The sequence below is a fragment of the Oculina patagonica genome, chromosome 1 (assembly GCF_052425735.1).
Source record: "Oculina patagonica isolate OP01 chromosome 1, crgOcupat, whole genome shotgun sequence".
NCBI classification, from domain to species: Eukaryota; Metazoa; Cnidaria; class Anthozoa; order Scleractinia; family Oculinidae; genus Oculina; species Oculina patagonica.
In genome coordinates, this window is record NC_135758.1 from 31,958,631 (window position 1) to 31,979,676 (window position 21,046).

At 38.7% G+C, this 21,046-nt stretch overlaps 1 protein-coding gene across 3 annotated transcripts in view; it reads left to right on the forward strand.

Moving 5' to 3' along the window:
* LOC144664463 (uncharacterized) overlaps nucleotides 1–21,046 on the forward strand; it is a 135,082-nt gene that overhangs the window by 6,474 nt on the left and 107,562 nt on the right. The window contains exons 4-9 of one of the 3 annotated variants that reach the window (XM_078525644.1): nucleotides 6,158–6,415; nucleotides 6,708–6,803; nucleotides 7,047–7,142; nucleotides 9,359–9,454; nucleotides 9,780–9,851; nucleotides 10,407–14,099. In XM_078525644.1, coding sequence (XP_078381770.1) covers nucleotides 6,158–6,415; nucleotides 6,708–6,803; nucleotides 7,047–7,142; nucleotides 9,359–9,454; nucleotides 9,780–9,851; nucleotides 10,407–13,381 — 3,593 coding nt within the window. In that variant the 3' untranslated portion in view covers nucleotides 13,382–14,099. Of the gene's footprint in view, nucleotides 1–6,157; nucleotides 6,416–6,707; nucleotides 6,804–7,046; nucleotides 7,143–9,358; nucleotides 9,455–9,779; nucleotides 9,852–10,406; nucleotides 14,100–16,126; nucleotides 16,182–18,037; nucleotides 18,122–18,372; nucleotides 18,975–20,428; nucleotides 20,687–21,046 lie in introns of those variants that run through there. The other 2 variants (XM_078525695.1, XM_078525610.1) reach the window with 2 other exon arrangements.

Genomic DNA, 21,046 nt, shown 5'->3' on the forward strand with positions numbered 1-21,046 from the left:
TTACGTAGGTGATATATTTATAAGAGATTGAAGTTTGTATAAAAGAAAATGTTGGCGAGGAGTCGATTTGTTTTGTAGTTAGTACCGTAGTACAATGAAATACAATGTTTATAAGTCTTATCTGTTTTAATCGCTTTCTGCATTGGGTTTACTTCTGTGTTTACTGCTCAGTTTTACAGTAAAATGTCTGTTTTGGGAAACTGTCGGTAACCTGTCGGTGGGCTGTCGGTGGCCTGTCGGTAGTCTGTTGGTAACCTGTCGGCCGACAGTTGACCGACAGTCGGTTAGCGGGAGCTGTTCTTCACAATTACCCAATAATGAGTAAGAGTATGTATACTCAGAAATTCTGTAATTACCCACTTTATCCATCAAAAGTTGAATTGAAAACCTATACGGGTGAAACCCTTGCAGTGTGTGGGGAGATGCAATGTGATGTCGTGTACAAGGGCCAAAAGTATACACTGCCCATGGTTGTAGCTAACTATGAGAATAAGCCTACTTTACTGGGTCGAAATTGGCTCAAACATGTGAAGCTTGAGTGGGGTGAAATATTCAGTGTAACAAGTTGTGAATCAACTAGTGCCAAAAGGCAAATTGATGATCTTTTAGCTAAACATAGTGAGTTATTTGAAGAGAGCTATGAGGGTATGAAAGGGTTGGAAGCACACATCACTATGAAAGATGGTGCAAAGCCCATATTTATCAAACCACGAAGGGTCCCCTATGCACTGAAAGAAGAAGTAGAAAAGGAGTTGGATAAACTTGAGAAGCATGGGGTGATAGTAAAAACTGAAAGATCAAACTGGGCAAGCCCAATAGTAGTTGTACCAAAAGCTGACAAGTCAGTGAGAATTTGTGGGGACTACAAAGTAACCATCAACTCAGCTGTAGAAGATGAACAATATCCCCTCCCTACCCAACAAGACTTGTACGCTGCCCTCTCAGGATCCAAAGTTTTCAGCAAACTTGATTTGTCGCATGCATATGCGCAGTTAAGTGTTGATAACGAAAGCCTTGAGTACCTAACTATAAGCACTCACAAAGGACTCTATTCCTACACCAAATTACCCTATGGGGTTAAATCAGCGCCTAAGATTTTCCAAGCTAAAATGGATATGATTTTGCAAGGGGTAGAAAAATGTGTTTGTAAGCAGGATGACATTCTTATTGGTGGTGTCAGTTGGCAAGAAAATATCAAAATCCTAGCTGAGGTCCTGGAAAGGCTGCACAAATATAACATTCATTTGAAATTGCCAAAGTGCGAATTCCTGAAGACAGAAGTTGTCTACTTAGGCCTGAAAATAGATGCTGAAGGCCTACATCCAGTTGAAGAGAAGGTGGATGCTGTAAAGAAAGCACCAGTACCACAGAATGTAAGCGAGCTAAGATCCTTTTTGGGTATGGTCCAATACTACCACCCATTTCTACCAGATTTAGCAACTACACTAGCACCATTACATGAGCTCCTAAAAAAAGGTGTCCAGTGGGTATGGACAAAAGAGTGTCAGCAAGCATACGAAGCTTGTAAACAAAGTCTCACCAGCGATGCACTTTTGGTGCATTATGATGGGAACCGTGAACTAAGACTTGCATGTGATGCGTCCAGTTATGGACTCGGAGCTGTCATCAGCCATGTGATGGACGACGGCCAGGAAAGGCCAATTGCCTATGCGTCTCGGACACTGAGTTCAAGTGAAAAGAACTATGCACAAATTGAGCGCGAAGCGTTGTCAATTGTTTTTGGTGTAAAAAAATTTCATCAGTTCTTATACGGGCGTAAATTTACTTTGATTACTGATCACAAACCATTGTTGGCAATTCTCAGTCCAAAATCTGCTATCCCAACACTAGCGGCAGCACGGATGCAGAGGTGGGCCCTAGTACTCTCAGCATATGACTATGAGATTGAGTACAAAAGATCTGAAGACCACGCTAATTGTGATGCACTTTCAAGGTTACCACATGGGAATTCCACTGTAGGAAGTGAGAGTGCAATTTATAGTGTGAGTGCAATTGATGATGATTTTCCAGTAACGGCAGAGGATATAGGAAAGGCAACACTTGTGGACCCTGTACTGAGTAAAGTACATCAATTTGTGATGTCAGGTTGGCCAGAGAGTTGTCCTGATGAGACCCTGAAACCATATCATAACCGAAGGAATGAGTTGTCCTGTGAACAGGATTGTGTTCTTTGGGGTTCTAGGGTCGTTATTCCACCGATCTTTAGAACCAAGATGTTGGGGCAGCTACACTGGGAGCACCCTGGTATATGTAGTATGAAAGCAATTGCTCGTACGTGTATGTGGTGGCCAAAAATGGATCAGGAAATTGAGGAAGAAGTGAGAGTTTGCACAGTATGCCAAAATGTTAGAAATGCCCCACCTAGTGCACCCCTGATCCCATGGAAGTGGCCAACCAGACCATTCCAGAGGATTCATATTGACTTCTGTCAAAAGGGTAATGATTACTTTCTTGTTGTAATTGATAGCCACTCTAAGTGGATTGAGGTGCAACATATGACCTCTACAACTACTGAACGGACTGTCAATGAACTCCGTCTCATTTTTGCCACTCATGGCCTACCCGAAGAAGTGGTGTCTGACAACGGACCACAATTTACATCCACTGAATTTTCTGAGTTCATGCGCAAAAATGGTATCAAGCACACCTTAGTTCCACCCTATCACCCTCAATCCAATGGGGCAGCAGAGAGGTCCGTGAGAGTCGTTAAGGATGCATTGGTCAAACAAGTGCTTGAGGGTAAAAAGGGAATGTCTATGAAACATAGACTTGCAAATTTTCTATTCAGGTACCGCACTACCCCTCATAGTACAACCGGGGTTACCCCTGCTGAGTTGATGGTGAAGCGTCGCCTAAGAACAAGGTTAAGTTTAATTAAGCCTAATCTAGCACAGGTCGTTGAAGATAAACAGGAGAAACAGAAAATGTACAAGGATCTGAAATGTAAGCGGGATAGACCATTCACAAGAAATGACAGGGTGCGCGTACGAAACACAAGGGCTAATTCTAAGACGGATAAGTGGATTCCTGGCACTGTAATTAAAGTTTGTGGACCTAGAACGTATGTAGTTAGGACAGGACACAAAACCAGATATGTCCACACTGATCATATGATAAAGGCACATGATAATGTACCAGATGATGTGAGTGAACCAGAGGTCATGGTGCCTGAGTCAAGTGATCAGATTGCTACTGATGATTTTTTTTTTTTTTTTTTTTTTTGAAGATAAACACACTTTATTGATACACTTAAAAACACGTACATTACTTACAATTACATACACTATTGGAGATTATACAATGTTATACAGTTACTTTTCTTTTACATGATTAAAAAAAAAAAAACACGACAAAAGTACAAAAAAGAGTCCATGCATTAACTTATAGTATTACAATTTAAAAAAAAAAAAAAAATTCACTTCATTATTGAGAGCAATTTTTTTTAAATAATTCGCTACAGTGACCTTGTATTATTATTATTTAAAACAGCTTTACGTTTGAGCACATCTTTCTAGTTTCCATTGTACCATTAGTTTATTGGCAAGTTCATCTAGAGACATTTCTTTCTGAAGATATTTTGAAGAATAGATATAGTATTTGACCAAGATGATGAGCAAATCTAGCCTGCGTTTTATGGGTTCCGAAAGCACATTAGTCGCGTGACCTGTGTCGTGAAAAGCAATTTGCTCTTTTGAGAGTGTTACCTCAGTACCTTGACGATGATTGAACCATGATATAATTTGTGAATAAAGTTTTACAGACTCCTTGCAGTCGATAAACGTATGTTCTATTGAATCCGCATTAAAACAATATATACATTTATCGTCTTCGGCTAGGTGATATAGTTGAGTTCTTTCTTCGTTACAATTGTTCTATGCAGAAAACGAAAACAAAATTGACGAAGTTTATTGTCCTTTGTGAAGCGATATATATCATGAAAACTTCTAGCCCATTCACCAAGTTTTTCAGGGAATTTACTCTGCCACTTTTTTACACCACTCGGGACAATAGGATCATGGTTGTTGAACAATTGGTAATAATTTTTGCAACGTGCTTCAGCCAGATTAATTAAAGTTTTGTTTGAAAGAATGGATGCGGAGGTCGAGGAAAGATCAGCTGCAGGTATAGAAGTTTGAGCTGCTCTCCTTTTCAACTCCGATGGAATGGCTGAAATTAGCTGAAAGTAGTGCATATAATTTGTGGTGATGTTAAATTTGTTGCTAAACTCTTCGTACGATAAAAATTTGATGATGATAGTGTTAGTATTTCCGAGCCAGGTGTAACTTCCTCTGAAACTGAGGATCCTATTGCATCTTCAACAGTTGAAAGTAGCACGCCACTAGTTTTGCGAAGATCTCAGAGGGTTAGAAAACCAGTTATTAAACTTGACTTGTAGCAGTAGATTATGCCTTAAGTAGAAGTACATTGCTAGTTCTTTTTAGGGGGAAGCAGTGTAATATATTTAGACTACTGTTACATAACCGGAAGTTGTGTTAAGCTATTGCACCATATGTACCCATGATGCTTAGCGAATAAAGTGTTGTGTTGTTCAGCCATATTGAAGCTGTGTTGTTTACTTGTTTGGAAGCTATCTTTATTGATATGCTACAATGATGATCACATTTGATTTATTGATAAACTTGCTCTCATAACACACGGTAGAAAACTATGATTGCATAACAGGAATTTAATCAGGATAGCTGAAAATTAACAGAGGACCAACTCCAGCTCCAAGATTGATACGAAATTGTGTTTACAGAAATCAAATGACTCCTAACTCCTAACTTCGACTATGACAAAAATCCTATTTGATCGTTAAAGGGGGCGTAAGCCCTGAATCACATGGATAGTCTATTACTAAGAAACTTGACGAGTCCAGAAATAAGCGTGACTCTTGTCACACACTATCCGGTGGATAGCGAAGTAGGTTTTGTATGACAGTTATCCACTGCAATGCGTTTTATCCAGTTTATAGCGTTATCCACCCTTTGAATGACTGGCCCCATGATTATATAAAAGGAAAATGTGATTTGACCAAGGTATTGATTTATCCTGTTAGAACTAAATTGTACACTGTATGTACACACTGCCTACTTGTACAAACCAAAGAAAGATTCCAATTCAATATCCTGACTGAAATACACTTCTACACTACCTTATGTAACACATCACAAGAATTTTTTTTTTTTATTTGGCTACAATTATAGCAATATTATACTGTTTGCTTGAGTTCATGGATAAGAGTTTAGGGCGTGAACTACTGTAGTCTGTAGTTAGATTATTTCATGTGATAAGATCACCTGCGCACAGCAAGTAAATGAATTAAAACAAGAACTGCAACATACGTGACTGAAGATTAAATTAGACTAAAAAGCTGCATGTTGTTCTTGGGATCAGTTCTAAGCATTTCAGGTACTACAAACGGGCTACAACTTTAAACCACCCAAGCAAGTATTGGTTAAGGAACTAACAAGACAGAGAGTGTGATTGAATTAAGGCACGTACGACTCATAACCAAAAATGGAAAGTACATGTGGGCATACAATGACCCCATATGATAAATATAAAACTGTTGTGGTTCAAGTTAACCCTTGGTACAATCTGGTATTTTCCTTTGTTTTGCACCTACAAGGGTAAAACTGACACACAACAGAGGGCATAAAATACCTCAACACTTTCAAACCCAGGAATATCTGTGACCAAACAAGAGAAGTAAATACTAAATGGGAAATCCTTACCATGGTGTAGACAAGAGTAGTTGTGAGAATTTTTGTGCTTATTCTTAGCTCAATTAACCCGCTTGCTCTGACCTGGGTATTATCAGAAAGATCTTTTCCTCATGCAGAACTTGAGTGTTGCCCTTTTTGGTCAAAGGTGATGATGTTAGAAGTGGAACAAAGGGCCAACACTCAACACCGGTGGTTACAGGCACACTAGCTGGTGCCAACATCCCAAATACCCCTTCGAAAATGGCAGCCCCATATACTTGAACACTGGTTCCTCCAGGGAAAAAAATAATCACCTGTGGTTAGACCTTGTCTTAGAACTTCAGTAGAAAATTGTCTCACTAAATTGCTACACTGATAACTGGTACTGATGCATGCACTGATCAGTTTTTGATTTGTTTTGTTTGCAGGAACACATCTGTGCATGAATTCCTCCGTAGACCCAGCACTGCTACAACTGGTTCAACAAGAACTTAAGTCACTGCAAGATTCTGTAAAGAACATGTCTGTAGAAATTGACGTAGAAAAGAGAAAAGTACAACATGAGCTGCAAAATGTTGCAACAACTTTGGAAGAGATGGAACAGAGGTTGCAACAAGTGGAAGATGGCCAGCAGAGCTTAAAACATTGTACTGGAATACTTGAAGGGAGAATAGATGATTTTGAAGGTATAATTAAGTTAAGTAACAATAATTCGACGGAAATTGATGAAAAAGACTACTTGTAGCAATGAACGCTTATAATATATATGTTTATTAAAGTCCTAAATCTCACACTCAGAAAATATAATAATGGAATGAATCATATGCCAATGCAACCTTCTTAAAAAGTGTGTTGGTACCTGATGTCACCAACAATTGTATTTGAGGTTTGAGGGCGTTCCCCATTTTTCACTCTTTGTGACATGTGAATGTACTCTTGTATATTGGGTTTACACTGTAAGCTGTATGTGTATTGTAGGAGATGTAAACCAGAGGATGGAGATGTTTGAAAGCAGTCAGCAGAGCACAGAGAGTCGCACTATTCTTGTTGAAGACAGAGTGCGTCATCTTCAAGGTGATTATAGTTAGGAGTTTCATTTCTCCTTTGATATAAACTAAGATGACTTAAATATCCCACATACGTATAATTATATTCTTTAAGCTTTCAAGGGAGGTTGTGCCAATACTTGGTGGCTAGTTTCAATAGTCACTCAGCCCAGCTTCTAGTAGTGTGTTTTTCTCAGAGGTCACATTTGGAAATCCAGTGTTCTTCAACATATCAGGTCTTACATTGTAACTTATATGCCGGGTATTGTAGGGGATGTAAGCCAGAGGATGGAAAGACTTGAGGGCAGCCAACAGAGTACAGAGAGTCGAACCATGCTTGTTGAAGACACAGTGCATCATCTTCAAGGTGATTATGGGATTTAAATGTTATCCTTTGATATAAACTAAGATGTCTTATGCGAGGTTTATTGTTTAAGCTTTCAAAAGAGGCTGTACTGTTCCCAGGGGGGTACTCCGGCTTGTAAATGACGGGGATGATCGAAGGATTTTTTTGGGTTTGAAATTTTCGATTCCGGGATTTTTTTGGGTTGGAAAATTTGGCAAGTATTTTTTTGGGTGACTTGATTTAAATAGGGGATTTTTTGGGTATTAAAACGAACTTAAAGTGGCCCGGGGGTATTTATGAGGCTGACAGTTCCCTTTTTTAAGCGCGTTTTAAGACGGGAAAACGTGAAGCGATTGCTAAGATTTTTGAGAATCTGAAAGAAAAATCCTTAAATTATATAAAATGATAAGCCTTATAGCGATCAAACGCGATTTGTTTAAGTTATGAGCGATTTTTGGAAGCCTTCGTTTATAATAAAATGCGATTATTTTTAAAATGCCACGGTGAATTTTTCTATAATTACCCCAAAACGCTGCCAAACAGTTGAAGTTTACTCACAATAACTTACAGGGAAATCCTTATTTATTTTGCCTTTAAAAACTGTTGTGTTATGCGTCTGTCTTGACCGTCGCATAAATTTGATACTTACTGAATAACCAAGTACCAGCCAGTTTTGAGGCTGATGTAACCTTAATCTTGTTTGTCAAAGTTAGAACGATCGTGTATATACATCAAATGATAACAGTCAATAAAGATGGATAGTTTTCAGCCGAATTTTTGAAAATATCAAACTGAAATGACGTTATTTCACATTGCGAAAAATTTGTCGATTTGTTTTGCATTTTTTAAAGCTGCAACTAGAACAGGATATTGCAAAGGTTTGTGCTAATTTTTAGCGTGTTCCTTTCATACGGTTTGAAGAATTTCGGTTGCAAAGTTAGGTACATTTGCTTTCCAAGTTCTGGTCGCTTTGTAAACCCCGCATTTCGAATGAAGTTATACTGTTGTTTTCGAAGAGAGGTGTTACTTTCAAATTCCGCATGATCTTCTGTCACTTGGAAATAACACAGCCTGAAATAGTTACTACTAAAATGACAATTACCGTTCCTCCACATGTATTCCCTGACGGCAGAAAATCGTGCGGAATTTGGAAGTAACACCTCTCTTCGAACAACAACAGAATAATTTCATTCGAAATGCGAGGTTTACAAAGCGTTTAGAACTTGGAAAGCAAATGTATCTGACTTTGCGACCAAAATTCTTCAAACCGTAAGAACGAAATACTCTGAAACTCGGCACAAACCTTCGCAATATCCTGTTCTATTTGCAGCTTTAAAAAAAAGCAAAACAAATCGACAAATTTTTCGCAATTTGAAATAACGTCATTTGTTTGATATTTTCAAAAATTCGGCCGAAAACCATCCATCTTTATTGACTGCTAACATTTGATGTATATACACGATCTTTTTAACTTTTACACACAAGATTAAGGTGACATCAGCCTCAAAACTGGCTGGTACTGGGTTATTATAAGTATCAAAATTATGCGACGGTCAAGACAGACGCACAACACAACAGTTTTTAAAGGCAAAATAAAGATGTCGCTCGTTCAGGAAATCTACGGAGTGGATTTCCCTGTAAGTTATTGTGTGTAAACTTCAACTGTTTGGCAGCGTTTTGGGGTAATTATAGAAAAATTCACCGTGGCATTTTAAAAATAATCCCATTTTATTTAAAACGAAGGCTTCTGAAAATCGCTCATAACTAAAACAAATCGCGTTTGATCGCCATAAAATTTATCATTTTATATAATTTAAGAATTATTCTTTCAGATTCTCAAAAATCTAAGCAATCGCTTCACGTTTTCCCGTCTTAAAACGCGCTTAAAAAAGGGAACTGTCAGCCTTATAAATACCCGCGGTATTTATGGTATGATGAATAAACAGACACGAGCGTTCAATTTTTATGGTTTTCTTTGTGTTATATTATTGCCCCTCCTGGCAATTTAAGGGTAACTTGACAAGGGTTTTTTTGGGGGGTTATTTTTGTTCCAGGGATTTTTTTGGGTAATGTTGGAAGACTTAAGCATTTTTTTTGGTCTCGAGTTTTGCCTCCATTCGATCATCCCCGTCATTTACAAGCCGGAAATACTGGCTTTGCAGCTGCGTATCAAGATGTACTTTCAATGCAAAGCTCAGTTTGTTTTTCTCCGAGTTCACGTAGTATGTGTATTGCAGGTGATGTACAGCAGAGGATGGGAAGACTTGAGAGCAGTCAACAGGCTATAGAGAGTCGCACTGTGCTTGTTGAACACAAAGTGTATCATCTTCAAGGTGATTATAGAACTTAATAAAAATTGTTTACTTGCATGAATAATAATGAGATTTGTCGGGTTCTCTTCACTTTGGTGTGTTATTTTCTTTTATAGTGGTATCAAGTCTTCACTGTTTGCAGGACTCATCCGAGTCCTCATTACACAGGCATTGTATTTTAGCTACTTTAAGTAGATCGTTAGCTGCTTTCTTTAAGTTGCAGACATCTGTACGCACTTCTTGTAATTTCTTCAGATTTGATAATGATGACTTGACTTAAATCTACTTTCCTGAAATTTTTTGCAATAATAATTTTAAAATCCTTTCTTTCTGATCGTTCTCACAGAACAAGTGGAAGATTTAACAATATCAAAGGAATCCAGTGCATCCACGTGCCGAGACAGTCCCATGCAACCTGGTATGTTTGTCGTAATTCTTCGCTATGTATAATAAAAGCAAGAAATTTATAGTGGTATTTCCAAAAGCGGAAAAAGAAGTCTATTTTTTTTAAAATCCTTTGAATTGTCGTCCCCTTCATTATCTACAGTCGCACTCTCCAGATCGGAGTGCATCAGCTAGGCAATGGACAATTGGGAGCTGGGCTTTCTATAAACAGGTTGAAATGTAAAGAACCTCCCGCGTATCGCTAGGATTAGTTTTGTAAATAAGTGAGTGTGCTTATGTTAATAGAAGAGAAGGTATATGCTAACCGCAGTAGAAATGTTTGAAAACTGTAAATCAGACAGCGACTCACTTAACCTTCTCGGAAAAACATTTCTGTTAAAAATCAGCCTTTAACGTATGTTATACTCACTTTTACGTTGCTTTTCTGCATTGTCAAGATGATTCCTAAGGAGGTTTTGCTTTGACTATTTTCGTGACTTAATTTAATATTTATTTCCTGACATAATCATATTTCTCCTATTGCAAAAGTTCGATTTTACTTTTATGATGCTGTCATTTGTTTTTCTAGCCTTTCCAGATAAACTTGTGGAGCTAATCAGACGAGACTACAAAGGTGCTGCTTTGTGTCCCTTTCCATGGTGCGAGGATGAACTACAACTGGAATTGTCTAACATCTTTACAAGGTTGAAGATAGTCAGTAAGGAAAAAGAACGAGCAAGGCCAACAGGTGACATCGTCAATATGACAGATGTGTTCAAACCACGTAAAGAATGTGACAAACCAAGAGTGGTGCTGATTGAAGGGCAGCCTGGAATGGGTAAAACCACGTACTGTCAGAAGCTTGCATATGATTGGTCTGTGGAGAACATTTCACCTGAAGCTTCGTTTCCGAAACTGGAGATGCTGCTTCTGCTGAAGTGCCGTGACATGAAGACTGCCAACATCGAGGAAGCTATTGATGATCAGCTGCTGCCACAAGATGCTAACAAGAGGGAAAAGGAAAACTTCTGCCAATTCATTCGCTGTAATCAATCTAGAATCTTATTGGTTCTTGATGGATTGGATGAATTGCGTCGTGATCTGTTCCAGGGTTTCTTACCCTTGATTAAAGGTAAAGTCCTTTCCAACACATATCTCATGTTAACAGCTCGACATGAGGCAGGGATGGAAGTGCGACGACACTGTGATATCCTCCTTGAGATTGTTGGTTACACTGATGAAGATGCCGACAGTTACATTACAAAGTACTTCAGCAATCACGAGGATCCGAGCCTCGCTACGACCATGATCGAAAAATTAAAGAACGACAGTCAGCTCAGGGAACTGACTGTTAATCCACTGAACACAACCTTGTTGTGCCTTCTTTATGAAGATGCAAAAGGAGTGCTTCCTGCAAAAAGAACCAAGTTGTATGATGAACTTGTTTCATGCGCTTTAAGGAGGTATTTTTCAAAGAAGGGTGTTCCCTTGGATACAAGAGATCCTGTGGAGAGATTTTCAGATCAGCTGAATCAGTTAGGAAAGGTGGCACTAGAAGCTCTTACAGACGATCGAATGTACTTCAGTAAAGACGAGATGAAATGCCAGCCAACTGATTTTCTGCCATTATGTTTCCTTTCCCGAGAGGCTAGCGTGAGTAAAATCAGGCCAACGCCTTGCTACGCATTTACACACAAAACCTTTCAGGAATATTTTGCAGCATTCTACATGGCCCAGGAGCTGCTTACTGGTGACAAAGCTGAAAGGGACACCCTGCTAGCTAAACTCAGTCCTGTTGACAAGTACTGGTTTGACAAGTACTGGCAGGTATGGGAATTTCTCTTTACAATGGTAGTAAGTAAGAACCACGATGACGCAATGTATCTGTTATCGCGTCTTTGTGCTTGCTTCTACCACGAGAAACCCGAAACGTTGATCGAAACCAAAGAGGACTCTGACATTAATGCTCGTATTTGTGCGGATGCTTCTTACGACTGGGTTATGCAAGACATAAAAGAAGTTAGTATGGAAGAAAAAGTGGTGCAACATTTTTTGATTAAAACATTCCAACTTATCGCTGAATGTGAAAGTGATGAGAATGAGCTAAAGGATTACCAAAAGAAAATGGTACATACACTGGCACACTGCCTTCCAGTGCATAAATTTGAAGTTGGTCGAGATCAGTCACGCGGTTCCCTTGTTCTTTCTGGATACTTAAAAGCCAACTGCTCACTGTTAACCTTACATCTTCCTGGCCAATTAGATGAGTCGGCATTACCAATCATTAAAGTTGTTCTTCAGTCTGATCATAAGCTGGTGCATTTGTGTTGCTCCGGTACTCCTGTCTTCGCAACTGGTGTCGATCCTGATTTGTTCTACCGCTTTCATGTGTCTAATATGGCTTTTGATAGGTACTTGGAAACCAAGGCATTAGCAGGACTTCTTCATTCAAATCGCACTTTAACACATTTAAGTGTAAGTGATGGCTTGGTTTTTGATCCAGGAGCCGAAGCACTCGCATCTGTTAATCAGTTGAACAGCACTTTGACGCATTTGAATCTGCACTGTAGCTGGATCCAAGATAAAGGAGCCACAGCACTTGCACAAGCTCTTCTATCAAATTGCACTTTGACACATTTGAGCCTGCCCAAAAACTGGATCACTGATCTTGGAGCAGAGGCATTTGCAACAGCTCTTCAATTCAATTACAGACTGAAGTCTTTGGATCTGAGTGAAAACCAAATCGGTAATCAAGGAGTCATGGCACTTGCTAAAGGTCTGGAGTCTAACATTACCCTGATCTGTTTAAATCTTCATCATCAACATGAAAGGCGTAATGCTTTTAATAATCCACGTAAATTGATGGGTGAATCAGCAGCAACAGCACTTGCAAAAGCTCTTCGAACTAATTGTACTCTGACATATTTAGATCTTCAGGAAAATGCGATTGGTGACTCAGGAGCAACAGCTATTGGAAAAGCTCTTCAATCAAACCACTGGCTAACCCATTTATATCTGAAAGGCAATGAGATTGACGATCGCGGAGCAAAAGCCATTGCAAAAGCACTACAGTCAGGAGCTACCTTCACACAGTTGAATCCAAATCAACAAACTCACATCGACGATTCAGGAGTAGCTGAAGTACACTTTTCCCGTGTAAAGGCTATTCAGTCAGATGGAAACTGTAGTACTCAGTTGACCCGATTAGATCTTAGTGGGAACAAGATTAGCTCTGCAGGTGCAACAGCCCTCGCAGACGCCCTTCAGTCTAATCGTGTTCTTGAGCGGTTAGATTTGAGTTCCAACAAGATTGACTGTTCAGGTGCAGCAGCCCTTGCAAAGGCACTACGATCAAATCGTATTTTGACACATCTTGATCTGAAAAGTAACGATATCGGTGATTCAGGTGCGATGGAATTTGCCGAGACTCTCGAGTATAATTTTACTTTGACTGTTTTAGACCTGACATCAAATCCGATTGGTGAGTTAGGAGTAGAGAACCTTAGACTGGCTGACCAGTCCATTTGCACCGTTAAGCACAGTGTCCCGGCGAAGAACTTGTAATCTTTACACTGAAGTTTTTAAAAACACAATCAGCTAAATTAAAGTCTGCTGTTGGCAGCATAAAGACGCGCTCTAATGTAAGTTAACTGACAATTTCATTTGGTGTTAACATGGTTCATAATTTGTAGGCATAGTATGAAAACTTTTTTGTAAACCAGGCTTCTCCCAAATATTTCAGTAGAGAAGTGGATAGCAGTCTCTCGGTGGACTGTGAATGTACGTATATGTTTTTTAAATTTTATAGCAAAACTGCAATCTCAGCATTGTGACACGTCGCATAACGGAGAAATATCCCAATCATTACGTCTGTAACAAGTTTACTAGACTTGTCGGTGGTAGGTAGTAGGTTGTCGGTCTTTTCTCTTAGGGTCCGACGAGTGGTTTTATATATCCGGGAAGGCGAACGTAAAAGGTCCTCGCGTGTTGTGAACCCTCGCCCCGCACTCCCGGAATTATTCCCGGATGATTGCAAAAAGTGTTTGCTAATTTAAACAATAAGTAATAATTACGTAGTTTGCAATACCCAGTTACGTTAATACAATAATTTTGATATATGTATCTAGGTATTTAAATGGAAACCAATCAATGTAGACATTTAACTTGTATCTTACTTAATTTGAAGTGTTATATTTGTAAACTCGACAAATTAACCGTTCAAGCTAGAGGCCTAACAAGCAGCTATTGCCTCGAGTATAAATAAAGTATGTACATTTGTATGTGAGTTCGTAAACATTTGAGGTCAGTCGCCTCTTGCCCGCAGTCTGAGGGCGGGAAACGACTAGCATTTCAGGTTTATATTCTCTTCTTGTCTTCCTTTAATGCTACTGTTTAGGGCCCATTTTAGACATCTAATTTTACTAGAATGTTTTACTCCCTCGCTTTTCTAGACTATTTACTAAAGTCACTTCATTCTCTCACTTCGCTCGTTCCCCACCCCCTCGTGCTTCGGACTTGTGCTGGTGGTTTTCGCCGTTTTTGTCGCGTTTCCTTTTGAGAATTTCGGGACAGCACTCCACTGAAAACTGTTTTACGGGATGCGAGTTTTTAAGACAACAGGCTTACAGCCTTTTAAATGTACAATAAACACCACGATTTCTCCGGCTACTGCATTAGTTGTTGTTTTCCTTATTGATTTGTTTAGGTCAGAAAGCGGGAGTTGGTTATTTAAAAAATAAGTTTCAAAATTACACCAAACATTCAGACGCTTATATCCTTGATATAATTGTTCCAGTCTCTGTAGGACGGGTGGGGGAAGGGGAGTTTAACCACTGAATTACTCTGGAAAATAGGGATAAGGAATACTTTCTCCCAGTCTATTCAAAGCATTTATACCTCGCACGCTATTGGCCCAGAGGGTTTCGTCAGAGTATGGCGTAAAAATTGGATCTTCAGGCTTGTTTATTCACCAGGTCAGATGTAATCTGCCAATCAGATCCTTTCATTATGTCGAAGAAGAAGTAGAGAGAGACACCAAAATTACCGACGACAACACCTGTCACCATGCAATATTTCGCTATGAACCGTTATCATTTCTCAAAACTCTTTCGGCCATTTCATTTCATTTCATTCCAATGTTAGGAGGTAAACGGGGGGTGGGAGTGGGGCAGAGCACGAAGCGCGAAACGGACACACGCTCTCCACTCACGCTTCGCGTTTAGAAAAGGGATGCAGTATTTCTACTGCAGAAAGGAAAAAGGGGCACCATTTACCATGAAAGGTATATAAAGGTGTTACCAGCTCATTACCCTGGTTACCTTTACTGTCGAGAACGCTTTACATTAAAGAGTAAGGGTTTGGTCTTCGGGCAGTCTCCCTGTATATAACTTTGTTGAGTACAGGCTCTCCGTAGCCTTTTCTTTTCTCTCTTTTTTCTCGCGATGAGATTGCTCGCAGGCTTCCCCCTCCGGGCGATCAGTTGCAATAACAAATATCCATTGATGTGACTTGGACAGTTGAAAGCGGGGTGACAAAAAGAGCAATAAAAATTATTGTCTTACATGTTTATGTTAACGTTCTACTTGATGGAGAATCAAATTATGTCTCAGATTTTACCTCTAAGTAAAATGGGCTACTGCTCTAAGTTTTGCCAGGTGCCCTTTTTCTCTGCTGAGTGTATTTTTTCTAAATTTCTAAAATTATCAACAAACAATGTATCCGAAAGAAAGACTGATGTTCATAGGGAGACAAACTGTTGACAATAACATATTTTAATATGTTATTGTCAACAGTTTAAAAACTTTTCTTTAAGTGAAAATTCATTGGAGTCATATATAAGGTAGCCTTCTACCGCAGATGCTCTTTGCGCTCCCCTACGAACAAACGACAAGGAACACGTGACGAGCGCGAAGAGAGTCTGCACAGGAGGCAAGATCTCGGGCACACTGAAATGAACAGTAATTGCGCTCACCAACTCACCTCCCCCTCCCTCCACCAACAAATATAGACATCTTCCCAACCTCGTTCCTCTATTTCCCAAGGAGAGCGGGCCTGGGAATGAGGTTGAAATTTTCCCTCCTCTAAATCGACCAACAGTTGTTTTGGTCAACTTTGAGAATGAACCTTGACATAGTAGCACGCAGAATAAGAGCATGAGCAATGGGGTAAGGTCGTAAGGATGTTGAAGAGAAATGTCTTTCTATGTCTTCTATGCTACAACTACCTCACCCTACCACGCTTCGAAGTTCTGATCTGAGAGGCGTGTAGTTTTGGTCACATGACATGTCTGTTGGGAATGCAGCGTCGAAAATTTGTGGAGTTTGCTTTGAGGATGGCATTTGATGTGCTTTAGATCATTTCAACGGTAAGTGTTTCTCAATTGATATGTTGATTCTTTACTTTGTCGTACCTAGTTCTTTTGGATATTGTTTATTTGCTCGCTATCTAGATAATTATGAGTAACCTTACACTACTGTCTGGTGTTGGATCGTAGTTTGGTGTAGCTCGTAGGTTGTAACTCATGGAGGACCTTATCTGCAAATTATGTGTCTCTTAATACAACTAATAACCCCTTTCTTTTACTTTTCTTAGTTTGAAATCTAAAACATGCCGATTTCTAATGGTAAATCTATGTGCAATTGTAAAGTTAAAATATCGCTCGAATCGTTCTTACAACATATCCCGGAAGTAGCTTTGAATTTATTTGTAAGCTAATACTTATTATTTATTCAAAATATTTCTTGATTTCTCATTGGTTTACAATCGGATAACCGGCTATATTCATACAAGGTATGACAAAGAGAGTGCAATATACAAACACTTGCGCACATGTGAACATTTAATTTTCATTCATAATTTGTGTTATTTACCAGATACTTAAAATACTGACAATGATAAGGTCTGTTAAACCTTCTGTCAGTTGTAACAAAGAAGTCAAAGAATATTTCACCCAATTAGTCCACAACAACACAGTGGTATAAGACTGCGACGTTCAGTACTTGGAATCTTATCAAAAAACCGAGTAACGGGAAAAAATTTAATAGGTTAAAAAAATGAAAAATATATATATAAACAATACAAAAACAATTGCAAAAAATCCAATTTTAGATTATTTTCATTGATAATCTGACTATTTGTTAAAATACATGACGACCGAGGATTTTCGCACATAAAAACGTGTTGTTTTTAACGGCTGATTCACCTGGAGGTTTGCTAATAGTTGGCGATTTTAATTTACATGTCGATGATGTTGATAATTTTCAAGCTAAAAGATTTATGGATATTCTGCAGTCCTATAATCTCAGCCAACATGTAACTGAAGTCACCCACATTAGTGGTCATACCCTCGATCTTGTGATCACCAAATCGAATGATGCATTTCTCGGTGGTGTTTCAACTTTTGATCCAGTGATTTCAGACCATTCTGCGGTAAATATCAATCTGCTGCTACAGAAACCTCAATTCAAGAAGAAAACCATAACTTATCGAAAACTCCATTAAATTGACTTTAAAGTGTATATGACATGAAAAATATTTTCTGCTTATTTGAAAGGCCTTTCGAAATACAGAAGAATGGCGTTTTTCTTTTCGAAATATCTTCATTCGTTTCAGAGATATTGACGTTTTTGTATTATGCAAATTAGATCAGTGATGACGTCATAAGATTTGACTCTAAAAAATGGTAAAATACTGAATAAACAATATCTCTAAAACTATTAAAGCAGTGTTCTTGGAACTTGGCACCACAAATGTGCATCACAAAAGAAACAAAATGTTACTCTTAGGGCTGTTGCCATGACAACAGTTTTGCCGCTGGTGCTGTCTCAATAAAAACTGAAATTCTCAGTTTTTGTCTTAAACCAAGAACCATCTAGCGCAGCCAAACCAATGGTGGGAATTAAGGCAATATGGGAACTATGTCTGTTCTAAGCAGGACCCTTTGTCTTACTTTAGAGGTCAGATATGGGGATATTTGTATTTTTGACAGAGAGAGACTGGAGCTGAAAGAGTTGCTATGGCAACAATACTAAGGGTGTCATTTTGTTCCTTTTGTGATGCACATTTGTGATGCCAAGTTTCAAGAACACTGCTTCAATAGTTTTAGAGATATTGTTAATTCAGTATTTTACCATTTTTAGAGTCAAATCTTGTGACGTCATCACTGATCTAATTTGCATAATACAAAAACGTCAATATGATAATTTCCTTATTTACCTGTAGGTGTCACTAATTTAATAATTAATGGGATGGTCAAGTAATTCATCATTGTAAAATTCATGGAATGGCAACTGCATCTGCTTCTGGGTAAGTATAATTTGCACTAGAAGTGTCTTGTAGAATTTAAAAAAGAATATGTGTATAGCAACTAGTATAATAATAACAACAATAATAATGATGATGATGATAATAATTATTAAAAATGTGTCATCTTCAGAACCTTCTTCATTTCAAAAGGCCAAACAGCATTTCAGTGTTGAAAGTAATATGCATCAGAAATTAAGAGGAAGTCACCTTTTGGTTATTTTGTAATCTTGTCACATAATTTATTCCTTCAGGACAAGCCATCTTGGTGTGACAGATAATCAGAAACGGTGGCTTGTCGTTGGAATAGCTCTCAACAAGATCCTAATACCTCAGATTCGTCTATTTGTGGAACAAGGCATCAATACTGAATACAACAACCTCAAGACCAGCCATAATGTCCATGGACAGAGCACATCTGGACGTCTTCAACGGTGGCCAGCTAGAAAAGTGTTGAAGTATGAGAACATCAATGGAAATGATGTTCATCCGAGACTTCCTGGAGGAAGATTCAATTATTCTCTGTTTGACTGTAAAGTAATGTCCCATGTTGACTTTGCCAGGCTGTATGTGGAGAACTACATGGCCAAGTTTACTGCCTTTGATGACCACTGTGATGCGTCAGCTGCGTTGACATTGCTTGGTGGGGTGCCTGTGTTCTCTGCTGCTGTACAAACTGCTGCAGGTGATGTCAGAATGGGGAGGAATGACTGGGCACACTGTGTCTTCAGTAAATGGGATCAAGTCAAGTTTCAACAGAGCTTTATTGACATGGAACACCTAGTGAGAGTCATGGGTCTCCCAGCTGCAGATGAAGGAAAACTTCTTGGAGAACTTAAAGACTGGGAAACTAAAGGTAATGTACATACAATGTCAATGTGAAATGTGATTTGGCCAAGCTAATGATCCAGTGTATTAGAATCTACTTGTAAACTGTATGTACACACTGTACAACCCCCATCCCTATATAATGGACAGCTTTAAGACCACAACTCAGGGCTGCAATAACAGTCGGCCATCGGACATTGGCCGACCAAAATTTGCCAATGTCTGACAAAATCCCAAGTGTGGTCGGACATTGGCAAATGCCCGATTTTTTTGAATTTATGAATAAATGAATAAAAAATGAATTAAAATCTATCCAACCACAATTTTGTTTTGTCTGACCGAGATGGCGTCTTAGTAGGACATATGTCCGTTCAAGTGAAAAAATTATTTGCAGCCCTGACAACTTGTTGTTTGAAAGAGCATGATTGAGCTATTTTCAGTAATTCTTATTTGCCGGGACTTCAACTGCTGTCTGTAATAATGGGTGTCTATAATACAAGGAGGTGGTTGCAAGTAAGTCAAGAGTTGACTGTATATGTGTACAAACCAAAAAAGGTTCTTATAGGTATAACCTTGACTGAAGCCCCGTCCACACCGACCGAATTTGAAAACAGAGAAATTTGAAAACGTCGGGTAAAATGTTTTCCGTCCACATTAACCCGGGTAAATTTGAAAATGATACCCACTTTGGAGAGCGTTTTTGAAAGGCTTTGTTTTCGGTGACCAAACATGCCGTTTCAGTGTGGGCGGTTGGCCTGTCCGTGTAAAAAAAGATGTGTTTTCAAATTTACCCTGTTCAGTGTGGACGAGGCCTGAGATACGAATATAATGATCACCTGCTAAAACTAATGCATGTACAGGTATGTAGATAAACTTCATGTAATTGTGACAACAAGAAGCTTGGAAAAGCTTAAAACTAGGCAGTTTCCTGATAAACAGCCTTGCAATGACATTTTAAGACAATAAGGTCAGAAAAAAGACACTGCCACACTATGGGGCAAGACAAAAATTGTTATATTTTAAGCCAATGGAAGCAATATTTTAACTCAATAATTTTGGCTTAGGCAAATGTTGGAACATCAGGGTGACCACTTGTCGTTGTTTTCACCAATGACTGACAACCAGCAATCACCCTTGCCCCAGGTATTATCATGCAGCATGAGGTCGCCCCAAATTTTCTGACTCCCTCATCAATCCAAAAACGAATTACTATTTCTTTTTGACACAACTCCTTGTTGGATTAACTCTAATATAGTATGTTAATAGTCACTTTAAATCCCCCAAGATACCTCTTGGAAGACATCACACCCAGAAAATCTTAGAACACTGCCCTGGGTAGAGAACGCTTGTGATGTGACTGTGTCTAAGGCCTTTTAAGGAGAAACTTTCCAGATAAAACTGGAAAGTTTCTCTCTAAATTGCTACATACATAACTGGTACTGATACAGGCACTTATCAGTTCTTGATTTGTTTGGTTGGCAGGTACACATCTGTGCATGAATTCCCCTGTAGACCCAGCACTGTTACAACTGGTTCAACAAGAACTTAAGTCACTACAAGATTCTGTAAACAACATGTCTGTAGAATTTGAAGAAGAGAAGAGAAAAGTGCAACATGAGCTGCAAAATGTTGCAACAACTCTGGAAGAGATGGAACAGAGGGTGCAACGAGTGGAAGATGGTCAGCAGAGCTTAGAACATCGTACTGGAATGCTTGAAGGCAGAATAGATGATTTTAAAGGTAAATTGGTAAAGTAAAAGTAATTTGATAAATCATATTTAATGCTGCTTTGTAAACAAGAAAAAAAACTTAAACTGGAAACTGATGAAAAAGACTGCTTGTAGCGATATACTCCATAATGTATTTATTTATTCAAGTCCTAAAAACCACACTCAGAAAATACTAATAATGGAATGATATGCCAATGTAACTTTCTTAATAAGTGTGTGTTTTTACCTGATGTCAGCAACAGTTGTATTTGAAATAATGTTTTCGTTGGTGTAGTTAAAAATAGAGTGGTATTGTTTGATGGTTTTCCTTGTTTTCATACTTTGTTACACACGAGTGTGCTCTTGTATATTGGGTTTACAGTGTAAATTG